We start from the raw sequence: 15,131 nt of genomic DNA on the forward strand, positions 1-15,131 counted from the left end.
GATCATCTTTTCACTTTCATGATTGTGTTCTTTAAAGCACAAACGTTAATTTTCATGAAGTCCATTTATCTATGTTTTCTTTTGTTGATTATGCTTTTGGTGTAAACCATTATCTAATTCAAGCTCATAAAGATTTACACCTATGTTTTCTTTTAAGAGTCTTATAGTTATAGTTTTCATGTTTAGAGTCTTTGATTCATTATGAGTTAATTTGTGTATACGTTGTAAGGTATGGATCTAACTTCATTCTTATGCAAGTGGATATCTAGTTGTTCCAGCAGCATTTATTAAAAAACCATTCTTTTCCCTATTGAATAGTGTTGGCACTTCTGTTAAAAATCAATTGTCTGTAAATGTGAAGGTTTACATCTGGATTCGCAGTTACATGTCTGTCATGCAGGGTGGTCTCAGCTCCCGCTCCCCACATAAGAACGCAGGATGTGGCTAGGCCAAAAAGGAACACCCACGGAGCCATAGGTAGGGGAGTCATACCACTATAGGCTGGATTCACATGACCTGCAATCTGCTGTCCGTTTTTCTGCTAACTGACCGACTCAACTCGACTCTGCCGTGCAATCCGCGCTTGCCGGCCACCATCTTCTTGCTAGCCCCCATTTTCTGCTAGTGTAGCCACGGCAGTTATATTAGTGGCCAAAGGCTCACTGGTTACAGCTGATGGCCACAGCTGATGGCCATCCAATCACAGTTGATGGCCATTTACTACCTGAGCCAGCATCTTTCCACGTGAGGCCGAGAGCCTGGAAACTGCACTCCTGGCTCTGTCCCCACAATGTCTGTCTTTATCCATGCTATCTTGATTACAGCATCTTCGTACTAAATTGTAAAATCAGGAAGCAGAGGTCCTCTAACCTTGTTCTTTGTCAAGATTGTTTTGGGAGTGTTTGGGGTTGTTATCATCTGTATTAGTTTTTTATGGCTTCCATAACAAATTAGCACCAATCTAGTGGCTTAAAACAACAAATTTTTATTAACTTACAGTTCTGTAGGTCAGAAATCGCACAAGGATTCACCAAAACCAAGGCAATGCAATTAATGAACTAAGCATAGCCTTGTGTAGGTCCCTTGCACCTGAGTATATTAAGAGAATTGTTAAAGCTAAGTCAGTCACCTGACTTGAATTATTTAAGTGTTAGCAAATTTACACACCTGGAGATTTTTCTTCATCATTTTTTTTAATGTTAGCAAAGAAGATATACAATTGAATATGTAAATGTGAAAGAATAAGAAAATTAGCTGACATGAAGATGGAAGTGAATTCCAGGCATTATGCTTCACAGGCATTTTCTTAATATTTTCAAAAACCCATAGAAAGCATGTGCTAGTATCATTCTCATTTTTTGGATGAAGAGACTGAGGTTTAGAGGGTCTCAAAACTTCAGAATTGAATCTGTTTCTAGAGCTTAACTAGAGCACTAGCCACACAGCCTCCAACCTGTGATCACACAGACTTCTTTCATAGTCTTATTCCAAAGGTCAGTGGTTCAGCAGCAAAGTCTCTATTTCCTGCCTTTGGCCCCAGGCTAAGAACAGGCTCCGGCATAGGCAGCGCTTGGTCTGCTCTTCTTGATCCCTGGAGGTCTTTTTTTTTTTTTGTATCATCAATTAGATCAGAATCTTATTCTCAGAATATCACTTTGATGGCCAACTGAGAGCCATCAAAATCCCCTTTCGGTACAGGTGATTTCCTTTATGCAAAAGTTGGGAAGTGTTGTGCCATTTTTTTTTTTTTTTGTTAGCCTTTATTTCCAAAGGTCTGAAGTCTCTGGGTAAAAAGTGTGAATGAATGAATGAATGAATGAATGAATGAATGAATGAATGAATGAATGAATAGGAAGCATCAAACAAAGTTACAGTAGCTTAGAAATTTTTAGGTTTGCTTACCTTAATCAGTCAGTGTCTCACACAGCACTGCATAGATGTTAAAAATCTGGGTTTCTTTTCACAGTGCATTTTAGCATTTAAAATGTAAGCATTTTGTGGAGTGCGCATTTTTTGATGTAATAATAGTTACTAAAAATCTTTTCCACAATTTCAAGTAAATTCAAGACTTCCTCCCTGCATAAACATAATTTTACTCTTGGCAGATGGCTACTTTTAGTAACACTAGGCAAATGCATTTTCCTTTTGATATAAAAATGAAAATATTTTGTGAAAGTCTTGTAGAAGACTCTGATACAAAGGTACAAAACACAGGTAAGCTAGCACCACAAACCCCTCACGTTCTTCTGAGGAACTGGGCATCAGAGTAAATCAACTGTCATCAACCTTCACAGATTCCACATTGTTACTCACCAGAGTTAAAGGACAGCCTCACTGGATGTTTAATTATATTAAGAAGTTATTGATAATTATTTTTTTGTGACACCGGTCTGTTGTTGTTTTTTAAAAAGAATTCTTATCTTTTAGATATACATATTAAATATTCATGAATACAGTGATATCATGTCTGGATTTGCTTCAAAAAAATAATCCCAGAGGAAATCAGAGACACAAAGAGGGGGGATAGAGGAAACAATGTTGGCCGTGCACTGGTAACTGTTGCAGCCAGCTGGAGAGTACATTATACTATTGTATGCAGTATACTATTTTCTCTACTGTTACTTATTGGCACAATGGTGGGAAGTGCCTGGGTCTTAATTTAGGACGTGGGGTGACCAATTCGTCTTGCCTTTAGCACTGACTCCCTGTATCCCAGAAAACCCCCTGAGTCCTAAGTAAACTGGGACGGTTGGTCACCGCACTCAGACACGTGCTTTTCAGTCCACCTCTGCCCCTCTTCACTCTTGGTGCAAATCGTTTAGGTCTCTGAACCACACTTTTCTTATCTCTAAATGGGGATAATAATCTACTTGCTGGGCTGTTCTGAGAGTCTTAGATACTGGATATGAATGTGCTTTGTAAACTGAGACACTACACAAGAATTATGCATTAATAACAGATTACAAGGTCTCCGGAGCTTATGATGCCCAGGCCCCAAGACAACCTTGCTTCCTTCTCAGGAGCTCAGGGGGCTCCTTTCCCAATGGGGTGCTTAAGAAGGGAGGGGTCAAGATGCAGAGGATCCCCATGGCTGCAGGCCCGGCCTCTGGAGTACTCCTCGCACCCCTCTCCCCCAGGACTCCCAATGCTCTCCTCTGTCTCCATCCCTACCTAGGGGCTCAGTTGTCCCTGGGCCATATTTCCTGAGACCCCACAGGCAGGGAGTTGAAGGCCAAGAGGAAGAAGAGGCTGTATAGTGTGACTCAGCTCAGGGACACCAGGGAGCGCTCTAGCGGGACGAAGCAGGAGGTAAGGCCAGCTTATTCATGTGGCACAAGGCCTAGAGCCTACCATATTTTCAGTACCCCATGGAAACGTATCATACAAATATATATATATATATATATATATATATATATATATGCACACACACACACACATAAATATATGTATATATATATGTGAGTATATATAATCTGTATATATAATTATATATAGTTACATATATAATTATATATATTTGTGTGTGTGTGTGTGTATATATATATATATACAATCTAGTTTATTACCAGTACTCATAAAACTTAATTTATTTAAAAAAAAGTTTTCTAAGGGAAATGGTCCAAGAAGGCAAAAGTGCCTAAAGCCCACACAAAACATAAAGGAGCCCTGGAGGGAGATGGAGTCAAATTTTGCCTGGGCAGCATCTGCACCCACACATAGTTCCGTGAATTCTCTCAGCTAAATCAGTTCATTTATTCATGTTCAGTTTATATGGGGGCCCTCCTTTCATTAACCCAGAGACAGCTTGTCAAGAGCCACTCCAGTTCTAGCAACAAGAGGTTGCAGCTTGATAGATCAGTCTGTCTCTCTAGCTAGCTAGCTATTAATTTTTATAGAGACTTAGAGTCAACACAGTAAGCCTGAACAGGACTACCATTGCTTGTCTCCATGTGCTTGATTAATAAATATGATATCTCAGATTCCCAGTTTGAGAATTGATATATATCTCTTTATGGGTGATGTTTAGTGGGTCGAGTAATTCTGTTTCACCTATCAAATTCATTTATTAAGTGTGGAAAATTATCTGAGATTGAACTAACATAGTTTTTGGTACACTCTACCCTTAAAACCTTTATAAAAATGTTCATCAACAACTTGTCCCATCTTTTATCAGTGATTTTTCAAACTGTGTTCTGAAGATCTCCCAACATGTGTGTGCGTGCACACACACACAGTTTCTCTTCAGAGACCTTTCAGGGGCTGTGTTAGGGGTGTGTGTGAAGGGGGGTGTAAGATATCACAAGCAGAATGAAACTCCAATCCCTTTCCCCACTTTCTCTATAGCAGTTCTGGTTTACTTGTGCGTTACAACATAAGTTCTCATTTGAACAATAGGTTCTGTGGTTAAATAAAACTTGTAAACCATTCTATATAGCTGGAAGTTGTAATTCTTTTTCCCTGATGATATTTTTGAGCACTGACATAACTTTAAATGAGACACGTATGTATGTGTGAAAGTCATTTAAAGAAAACAACCCATCTTAAGGATCAGATTTTAAAATGTGACTTTTTTACTCCACTTATCCTGTTCCGCCATTAAATGTTAAGTTTGGATCTCAGCTGGTTGGGGAATCAGAGAAATTCTCTTTTTGGCATTAAAATACACACATGTATTAAGTTTTGGGATTGACAAGGGAGGAGAATGTTGTAGTTCTAGGTCCTAAAGGATCTAGTTAACAAATAGGTTAGTTGGCTCTATCTAATTGATTTCTAATTCAGATAATTCAACCTTCTAGACGTTCTCTTGGATAAGAGCTCCACACAGGCAAACCTACTTGTGAAGTGAGGGAGGGGAGGACTTCAGTGTGAGCGTCTGGAGTAAGAGGGTTTTCTTTCCCCATTAAAAATATCTTCCTGGGTTGGTTTCCATGTGTACATTTCCTCTTTGTAATCCTAGTCGTTAATCACCAAATAGTGTGCAGTGAACACCTGTGTGAATGAATCATAGATTTGCACTCCAACTTGAAATCTCAAATTTTAAGTTGCTTCATCCTCTAATAATTATAATCCACCCCCAGGGACTGTTCCTGACTTGTTCGGCATCTGTTTTTGGCAGAACTTGACTCAGAGCCCAGGATTTCAACATCTCCTCTTATTCCTCTCCTCGCCTTTTCTGGAATCCAGGGTTTCTCTTTTTTTCCTAAGAATATTTATATTTCTGATCTTATTAGAGAACAAAAATGTACATTACACCATAACAGTTCCCTTCAACATGGCATTTGTATTTTTTTAAATAAATTTATTGCGGTGACAATTGTTAGCAAAGTTACATGGATTTCAGGTGTACATTCTGTAATACATTATCTATGTATTACATTGCGTGTTCACCACCCAGACTCAATTCTTTTTCCATCACTTTTCTGTCTCTTTCCGCATATTTGATCCCCTTTACCCTCATCTCAACCTCTGCACTACAGACAATTTGGGCTGAATAATTATTGTGGGGGAGGGGGCTGTCTTGTGCATTGTAGGAAGGTCAGTAGCATTCTTGACCTATACCCATCAGCTGTGCCAGTAACACTCCCTCCTGAGTCATGACAACCAAAAATGTCTGCAGACATTGCCAAATGTCCCCTTCCGAGAGTGGTGCGTGGGAGTGGGAAGTGAATAAAACTGTCCCTTATTGGGAACCATTGTTCTCTAATCCATGAGGATGCCAGGATTGAGAATCCTACTGGGAATTACCTGGCCACCACTGGACTTGGTTCTCAAAGAAAACTGAGACCCGTGTAATTTAACCAAGTCAATGTGTACATTAGAATGACCTGAGTTATTTACAAACAACCAACTGAACATTAGCATTTTTTTAAAAGCTCCCCAGGAGATCTCAATTTGTGGACAGGATAGACAACCTCTGAGCTCAGTACTTAGCAGTCTTAATACTTATAAGAACTCAAACAAACAAACAAACAAAAAACAATTTTATTTAAAATAGGAACTAGCTACGAAGTTTTGGAACAAGGAAAAAATTCCTTATGTCAGTAGATTATAGAATATAGGCCACTGGAGACATCTCACCTTTGCTTTTTGTTGTTCTGTTATCACAAAGCAGTTGGGAATTCTGGGCTTTTTCACAGTATGAAGGTGCATCACTTGATATAGAGCAATTTCTCTGGTTCTTATCACTCATACTCTTTTTACCAAAGTGATACCGATTGGAGGATTCACAGGGAGGGGCCTACCCCAGAGAAAATTCCCTAAATATAATGTATGAGATTGGCAGGGAGGGAAAATCAAGACTTAGCTAAACCAAGGGTAGCCTAGAAAAGGAAGCCTTCTTATGTTTTTCAGCAGATATAAAATCTGATCAAATCACTAACTCTTTCCTTTGTTAGTGCATTAGGAACAGTGGGAATAAAACCAGATAATGAAGGTCATTACATCTTAGGATCCAGGAGAATTTTGTCCAGCTGTGCATGTTCTGATAGCTGCCAATCCCACTTCTTGTGGTCAGCCAGGAAGGGCTAGCCAAGGTTCTCAGCCAGTTACTGATCTTCTGAAAGGTGTAGGATGCATTAGATGATGTTCAACTTTCCCCGTGACCTTAGGCAACTCATTTGACTTTCCTGAGATTTTGTTTTCTTATCTGAAAACTGGGCAGCATAGTGTTTACCTCAGATAGTCACTGTGAGGATTAAATTATATAATATGGTAAAAATGCTTTGTGGATTGTAAAACCCAGGTATATTACCTTTTCAGATACCTTCCGTTACTGAAGATTATACTAGGCTAGGAGCCAGTCAGTGGCTTTCAGTTTTGGTTTCTAGGGCATGTACAGAATAATGGATGAATGCAATCATTGACTTAACTTGTCATTTGTCTGTCCTCACGTGGGCAATTAGGAAAATACATTTGAGCTAAAAAATACAGAGTGATGTATTTTTCATAACTGAGGATATGATTATATTTTAGGTTATTATATACCAAAGACCAGGAAATTAATTGGTGCCCTCTAAAAAATGCAAAGAGCAAGACATTAATCTGATAAATGGTTTCCATTAAAAAAATTCCATTTGGTTTCCCAAATTTATCATGTTTCCTGAGGTTTCTGAATGCCACAATGTCCTTCTGTGCTTTCTAGCTGGGTTCTACTGCTTTCTACATCCATAGGTTTAGAGAATATAAATATTTATACAATTAGAGTAGCACAACATAGCTAGAGAGTTAACCCATTAGTTCCACAGATATGTTAATTGAAACTACTGTTTCATCTTTCAATTTAGTTTTGGTTGATACTCAGAATATAACCTTTGTGGCTTTGAAAATAAGGCTTTTGGTGATAATATTAAGGTAATGCAGCTGAGACCATCCAAATAAGTCCATGGTCCAGGTTCCAAGTAATAGTGCTTACCCAGTAACAAAAATTTCCATCAAAGGATGAAGTAAACAGGGCAAGAGAGAAGGCTGTTTCAGAAGACCGTCCTGCTATTCTGCAGGGGAGAACTGGTGGAGAAGAGGTCAGTGTTTTCAAAACTTTACTCTGATGTTTTCCCAATTAGATGTACCACGTGGCTAGCAGAGAAAACTGGGTAGATCCACCCCAGTCTTATGAAAACAGACACCTGGATGCCATCTTTCCTGAAGAGAACACCAGCTCAACCAATTGTGAACCCAGAACCGAGCACACTACACTACATTGCCACATTAAGTTCATATTTCTCTAGTTTGTCCTCAGATTGTTCTTCATTGAAGTTTGTGTCAGGGTCTTTGTGGTGGATTTCAATGACGAGAACATAGATGAGACCCCCAATGGCGGCGCCAAGCAAAGGGCCCACTACAGGAATCCACCAGAAGTTATTTCCGGCTCTGAAATCAAACAAGAAATAAGTGATATACCACTTGGCCTTCTTCCTGGTACTACTGCTAGTCAGTCACTAACCAGTTAGTCTTTCTCATGTGCGTGGCTCCATTTTAACGCAGCAAGAGCTAAGTATAAAGGAACTCACCATAGCTTGCAACCATAATCATAAATTTTCCAATATACCTGATTTCAGATGATCCATTCCATTATCCTATTAGTACATGTGAGAGAATATGTCCCATTTCTTTTCCTTTCAGAAAATATCATCCCTGAAATCATGATCAAAATTGAGGACATCTAGGGAAAATTCAGGTTGATTATACAGAAATTGCCTTTCACTCCTCCTGAATTAATGAGTCCTGAGGATTACAAATGGTAACATATGGAGAGATTCCTGGACATCATTGGTCTGTGAGGCAATGATAAGATAAAAATCAGGAAATGTTTGTCAATGAATGAATGAATTAAAAAAATCAAAAGCAGAATATATATTACCTACTAAATACAATTTAATTCAGTGCTATTTTTTGAGGTGACAACTTAATGTTACTCTCTGGTAAGGCTAGTGTGCTATGATTCTCTCTCCCCTCCAGAAATTCTCCACATCAGTACATTATGTTAAAGGTATAGTTCTGGGAGAAAGCAGCTGCCTTTGTGAATTGTCAACTTTTGTGGAAGCAGGAAATTCATTTAAATAACTCAGTAGAAAGGATGATGAATGCTCAGAAGCAAGCAAAACTATACAATATATATTCTTACGGGTATATACATTTGAGATAAAACTTTTTATAAGCAGGGGAATGATGAACAAAAAAATAATTCAGGACAAAATGCGGAGGAGGCAGAGGAAACAGGAGGAGCACAGTCACATGCGTGAGGATTTCATAGTGTTCTATTTAAGGGAAGGATTCCTGGCTGTGCTTTTTATTATTATCCTTAATTACAACACATGTTCCATAGGGCCTTTTGTTTGTATCAAATTTTGACAAGAAAGGATAGGAAAGGAAATAAGCACAAAACGAAAAGTCTGTCCTAGGATTCATGAGATCTAGTTCTAATCTCAGGATTGTCTAGAAGGTCTTCGGGCAAGTGTACCCCCCTCTGAGCCTCATTCTTCCATCTGTTCAGTTTCACCTGGATCATCCAAACACTCTTCTTAGCACATAAACCTTAGGTCATAAAATGTAGGCTGGAAGGAAGAGCACTGAGATTGAGCACAGCAACCACCAGATGTCACTCTTACTGCATGGGAGAGAGGACCTAGAGTCTGCTGTTCTTGATTGCTGTTGGCACATCAGTAGGTGGGATTGGCCCTCAGGCTGATTGGCTGTGAGCTTCAGCCACGTCCACAGTTCATGGGCTGCTGTAGTGGGTGGAGCTTATCCCACTTAGTGGGATTCCCCCCAGGGGGCTCTTGTGCCTGTTGAGACTGTCTTTTGTATGTGCTGCTTGTGGGGCTAATTGGATGGTGCTCTGCTGTGGTCTGAAGCCAACCTCCAAGTATGTTGTTTCTGGGGCCTCTTTGGAGGGTCTCTCAAGTGGGTGCAGGCCCAGGTCACCCACTGCCTTTGACCAGGTTGGGACTACCTGGTAGGAGCTACAAAGTAATCCACAGTTGTACACTGTCTGTACTAACACTGAAGGCATGTAGGAGAGGCCACACTGTGAACCAAGGATGTCTGCTACCAGTACCAGACCTGGGGTTGCTCTGCAAAAGCCAAGACACTCTGAGGCCTTTTGCTACCTACTGGCTTCCTTAAGGTTTAGTCACTAACAGAGCCTCGTGTGGTACACAAGTTGGATAAGGCAGGGTCTCAGGGAGTCACTGGAGTTGGAAGAGTTGTGGTCATCAGGTTAATGTAAATTCTGGTTTGGTGCCAGTATTGAGCCTGGAGTGACTCAGCAAAAGTCTCAGAGCACACTGAGGCCAGTTGCAGCCCACCTGGGGGCTGCCAGGCTCCTATACCTATAGTTCTCCAAGAAAGAGCACAGTGTTGGTGGGGCTGGCGGCTCTCAATAAAGTGCCTTTGGTGTTGGGTTGGGTGGAGTTCTAGCAGCGCTCACCAGGCCAATCAGATTCAGATTTGGCCTGTTGGAGAGGACTCAACACAGAAAAGATGGCACACACCTGCCAGCTGCATGGGAGGATAACCCCTCACAGGGAAAATGGAGATTGTCCTCCAGCCTCGCCTGGAAGCCACACACCTCAGTCTGCCCCAGTATGCCTCTGACACCCCGCGAGTCACCATCCCTCCACCAGAGCGGGGTGAGTGCCTGTGGGCGAATGAGTCTGTGCATGGGCCGTTTAAGAGGACGTCTGGGTTTCCTGCAGCCTTCCGTCCCTCTAGGATGGTCGACATCCCCACTGTTTTTCACAGCCAGATGTTGTGGGGGCTCCTCTTCCCTGTACCAGTACTTTGGGCTGGGGAGCTTGGTGTGGAGGTTGGGGTCCCTTGCTCTTCTGGGAGGAACCTCTGTGGCTAAGATATCCCTCCTGACTTTCAGCCACCACACAGAGGTTTGGGGCCCGTTCCACACTGCTGCCCCTTCTACCAAGTCTCAGTGTGGTTTCTTTATATTTTTAGTTATAGGACTTCTATTTGGCTAGACTTCAGATGATTCTCAAGGTTGATTGTTCTGTAATTTAGTTGTAACTTTAATGTGCTCACCAAAGGACGCAGGCAGAGTGTTTATCTACTCCGCCATCTTGGATCTCCCCTCCCAGCACTCTGCTGTTCTGATCGCACCCTTTCCCACACCTCCAAATCCTGATGGAAGTTTCTGTGAGAGGCACATGGGTTTTAAAGAACTAGGAGCCTTCTCTTCAGGTGAGCACATGAAGAGAGTATAAGCCACCTTATTTGGCCCATCATTTCATTTCTTCCATCACTATTTTATGGTGAATCTCTCACGGTCATTTAACAGATTAGAGTCCAAAATATCTGCCAGGACATGTTCTCCTTTCCCTGGATGGACCCTCCTTTTTCTATCAGAGCTGAATACCTTGTGCATGGTCGCAAGTCATAAATGGAGCATCTCAGATGTGGTTCCCTGCCTACCCGTCTTACATGTACACAGGGTCATTTGCACACTATGATTTTGGGGATGCCAGGAAAATGTGTTAATTACTTAAGGTACCAACATCAGGGATTTATTCCTTTGGGTAAACTTAAAAAAAAAATTAACCCTTGAGATGCTTCATCTATCAAGTCATTAACATCTTAATGCGAATTTGTGAAGAGAACTTGGATGAGAAACAGCCTAATATTTAAGGGGAAAACAAGGGTCACCCAGGGTCTGTTGACTCTCGCCCTTGTCTGACCTTCTGGTATCCTACTCCCCGGTCGTCCTCAGTTTGCCATGCAGAAGCAAGTGAGGATCTGAGAATAAGGCAGTCCTGGCTTTATCTGAGGTTGTGGATCAAAGCTAGGATATCTACTGAGATGCTCACCTTGGATATAGAACCTTGAAAGGATGGGACACTTTAGGGACACTTTGGAGACTGCTGTTCCTCAAAGGTTTCCTTGAGAAACTTTTGGGTGAGGATTACCAACCAGCTGAACTCTTACCTAACTGGTTTCTACCCCTGCTGTTACTGCCCCCTCTACTCTCTCTTTTTAAATCCATTTTATATAATGATACCAGATTAATTTTGCTAAATTTAAGTTCTAAACATGTCAAACTTCTGCCCTAATTCCTTTGCTGCTCCCCATAACCTACAGAATAAAGAGCAGAAAAACCCCCAAATTTTCATTCTGGGAGTCTAGGACCTTTATGATCTGCCACCAATTGCCCTTTCCAAACTTCTTCATTAACCCTTCCAGTTAGACTGGATCGCTTGTTATTTTAACATTCTGTCTTTGGATCCTCTCCACCTGAAATATCCTCTCTGTCCACCATTTAAGCATGTCCATATATTACAAAATGCCCCCCCCCATCCCCATGATTCCTAAATTTGGAGATGCAAACTTTCAATTCCTGGAGTTAATTAGTCAAATCTTTTTCATGGCACTTGTTGGCTTCAACTTGCGTAAGAGGCTATGCTAACCCCTCTGAAATAGAACATAACACAATGAAGGGCAGCAACTGGGTCTTAACCATCTTTAGTACACAGCCTTGAATAAGATATTAGGTAGCTGCATGGATAAATGAATGCATGAAGGGAAAAGACCCTGACGCTAACAAGGGATATGGAGCTCAGTTTGGCATTAGGTGATTGAACATTCTCTCACAAACACGGTCACCTACCATATACTTAGCAAATCAGAGAATAGGTAAGATCTCTAGCTGTTTTAGAATCACCCTCACTCATAGAGCTTTGGGTGAATCACAAAGCAGGGCACAAAGGGAGAACAGATCACCTTGGGGCATCTTTGTTCTCGGGACCTGTGTGAAGGTAACAGATGACTTGATGATGGGGGCAGTGGTCTACTGGTGACATTCAGGAACTTGAGATTAAGGGAAACTCATAGGCTAATTCTGGGCTCTGGGAATAAGGAGCTCTTTAGGATTTATGTTTTGATTCTCCATTGGAAGAACACAAAGGATCTTTTCAAGTTGAGGACATTTTGTTCAGTCTTATCATGTTCTAGTGGTGATTATTCTGGAACAGAGCTCCTCAACTGTGGCACTCTTGACATTTTTGGCCAAATAATTCTGTGTTGTGGGGATCTGTCCTCGGTATTGTATGATGCTTAGCAATATCCTGGTATCCTAGCCTCCTAGCCCACTAGATGACAGTAACACTTTCTGTCCCCACCCTCCCCAACTGTGACAACCAAAACTACCTCCAGACATTGCCAAATGCTCCTGGGGGCAAAGTTGCCTCTGGTTGACAATCACTGCCCTAGAAAATTCATTGTATTATTAGTTTCTTAGAGATGGGAATATTGATTGATTCTTCTTATAACCCTCATCTTCTAGGACATGTCTGGTGCATAGCATTTATCTCTTCTTTTATTCAGTAAGTTCTATTGAGACTTTATATGTGCCAGGCCTTATTCTAGTCACTGTGGATACAGCAGTAAGAAGGTGTTGACGTCCCTATCTTCATGATACTTGTACTCTAGCAGCTCTCAATCTATCTGTGGTGGTGATGTAAATGGTGTCCATTATTTTAATAGCTGTTTCTCCTACTTGTGAAGGCAGGACAAACTTTCACTTAAATAAAGGGACACTCAAGTCTTTTGTTCTCACAGCAAACATTGAACGACTATTGTTTCCATGTGTTTTTCCTTCTTCTCTTTTTCCATGTTAGAGCCCTGTTTCCTGTTGAACCAAAGTACCTTTCCCATAGAGAGATGACATGAGTGCATGGGAACGAGACACTGTGACTTTATGGGGGAAAAGTGGGAAGGAATTAATGGGCAAAGTTTGTCCTGAGAGCCTGGTACTAACAGTTAGCATATTTCCTCAGCACATTCTGAAGTAGAAAGCATGGGATCTTGCCATTTCCTCTGCACAAGCTCTCTTTTATCTTTGTTCTTTCAGGAATGTCTTACTCATACCTCAAGATCCAACTCAGCTCTCCTTTCACCAGTGGTGCTTTTCCCAACTTCCCCAGGCAGAGCTGGTTATTCCCTTATCTGTGTTTCCTCGGCACTTTGTGTTGGGGGTCGCCAGAGCACTTGTTAACATTGCGCAAGGTAAGTGACTTAGCTGATTTTGAAATTTCCTTGCTTAGCACCACAGCATAGATAATGTTCAATGAAGATCTGTTGAATGAATGAATGAAGCATAACTAGCTTCATTCATGGTTCACTAGAAAGAGCCCTGTAGTAGTATAGGAAGATGTAAATTCTAGTCCTAACTTTGTCACAAAGTGAATCTGTAGATAAGTTGTACAATCAAAATATTCACATAAAAACATATAACAATTGAGGAATCATCATTATTATATAGGACAGGAGTATCTCTTTTGAATTTATCTACAGTCTCTCTCTCACTTTCTCTCTATCTCATTGTCTCTGCCACACACACACACACACACACACACACACACACACCCCATATCACAAATCCCCAATGAAACTTTCCACACTCATGGCCAGAGTATGCACTTGACCTCCACCCTCCCACCTGCACTCTCCTGGATCCCAATTCAAAGCACATGACACTTTCTCTGCCCCCTCCACCATTGTTACTTACGTGAAGACCTCAAATCCCCATCCTGCCAAAGCAGTGAAAAGTCTGGGACTCAGGTCTCGGGCTGGGTTCATGGCACAGCCACTGTTCAGTCCCAAAGAGGAAGAAATGACAACAATTAGGAGGCCAATGACAATGGGCTCTAGGCCTTTGGGAACTCCCAAGTTTCTGGAGTCAAAGATGGCAAAGACAATCATGAGGAGGAACATGGTGGCCACAACCTGGGGAAGGAGAAATGTGCAAGAGGTTTAGCTTATATTCTGCCCACTTGCCCAGCTCAAAATTCATCCCCTCTTGTTAAAAACAAATCTAGTAATAACTGCATACTGGGTGAGCACACTGTGCCAGAGGCTCTTATCACAGCAAGCTTAGATGTGGATGGTAATATCATTCTTTAAGGATTGGTTACCTGTCCAAGGTCACACACTTAGTGGCAATCAGATGTGGACCCAGAGAGTTTGGCTCTAGAGACTGTTATCTTTACTACACTATCCTGCTAAATTACTACCCAGCTAAACTGAAAAGCAAACTGCAGGCCGGAAAAATGCACAAAGAGGTTTATTCAAATTAGTGAGACATCAATAGGTAAATGGGCAAAGAAAGTGAACTGAAAATTCATAAAAGAAAAGTAAAATTAAGAAACAAGTAAGCAGGAAAAACTAATATGTAATGGGAAAATGCAAACAATACCAAATGTTAGGGAAATGACACCGGTTCTCTCTAGCTTTTCTAGTAGAACTGAACATGTACCATACTTTCAAAAATAAATTCAGCAGTACTGTACACCTGAAGCTGAAGCTGAACAATAATGAATGTCAACTATAATTTTATACTATATATTTTATATATATTTACAAGAAGTGGAGTATAGCATTAGGAATAGAGACAGTGGAAGTGTAATGGCTGTATCCGATGTCAGAGGGGTAGTAGATGGGGGGGGGGTTATCACTGTGAGAGGGATATAAATGATACATGTCTAACTATTAAAAAATGGTTATACATTAATAAAATGCATTCAATAGTTAAATATGGATTAAAATAGTTCAGCTTTGAGTTTAAAAAAAAAGAAATTCAGCAGTAATTTAGCACTATGGATTTAAAAAAAACACAAAAATTATTTATT

The 15,131-nt window shown here is 40.9% G+C and overlaps 1 protein-coding gene across 1 annotated transcript in view; it reads right to left on the minus strand.

Annotated features, from left to right (window-relative positions):
- Window positions 1-5,967: 5,967 nt before the first annotated feature.
- Window positions 5,968-15,131, minus strand: part of AQP9 (aquaporin 9) — a 41,430-nt gene continuing 32,266 nt past the window's right edge. The window contains exons 5-6 of the mRNA XM_019732309.2: window positions 14,012-14,229; window positions 5,968-7,869 (exon numbers count right to left, since the gene is read on the minus strand). Coding sequence (XP_019587868.2) covers window positions 7,695-7,869; window positions 14,012-14,229 — 393 coding nt within the window. The 3' untranslated portion in view covers window positions 5,968-7,694. The remainder of the gene's footprint in view (window positions 7,870-14,011; window positions 14,230-15,131) is intronic.

This window comes from Rhinolophus sinicus, linkage group LG03 (genome assembly GCF_036562045.2).
Source record: "Rhinolophus sinicus isolate RSC01 linkage group LG03, ASM3656204v1, whole genome shotgun sequence".
In the NCBI taxonomy this organism is placed as follows: domain Eukaryota; kingdom Metazoa; phylum Chordata; class Mammalia; order Chiroptera; family Rhinolophidae; genus Rhinolophus; species Rhinolophus sinicus.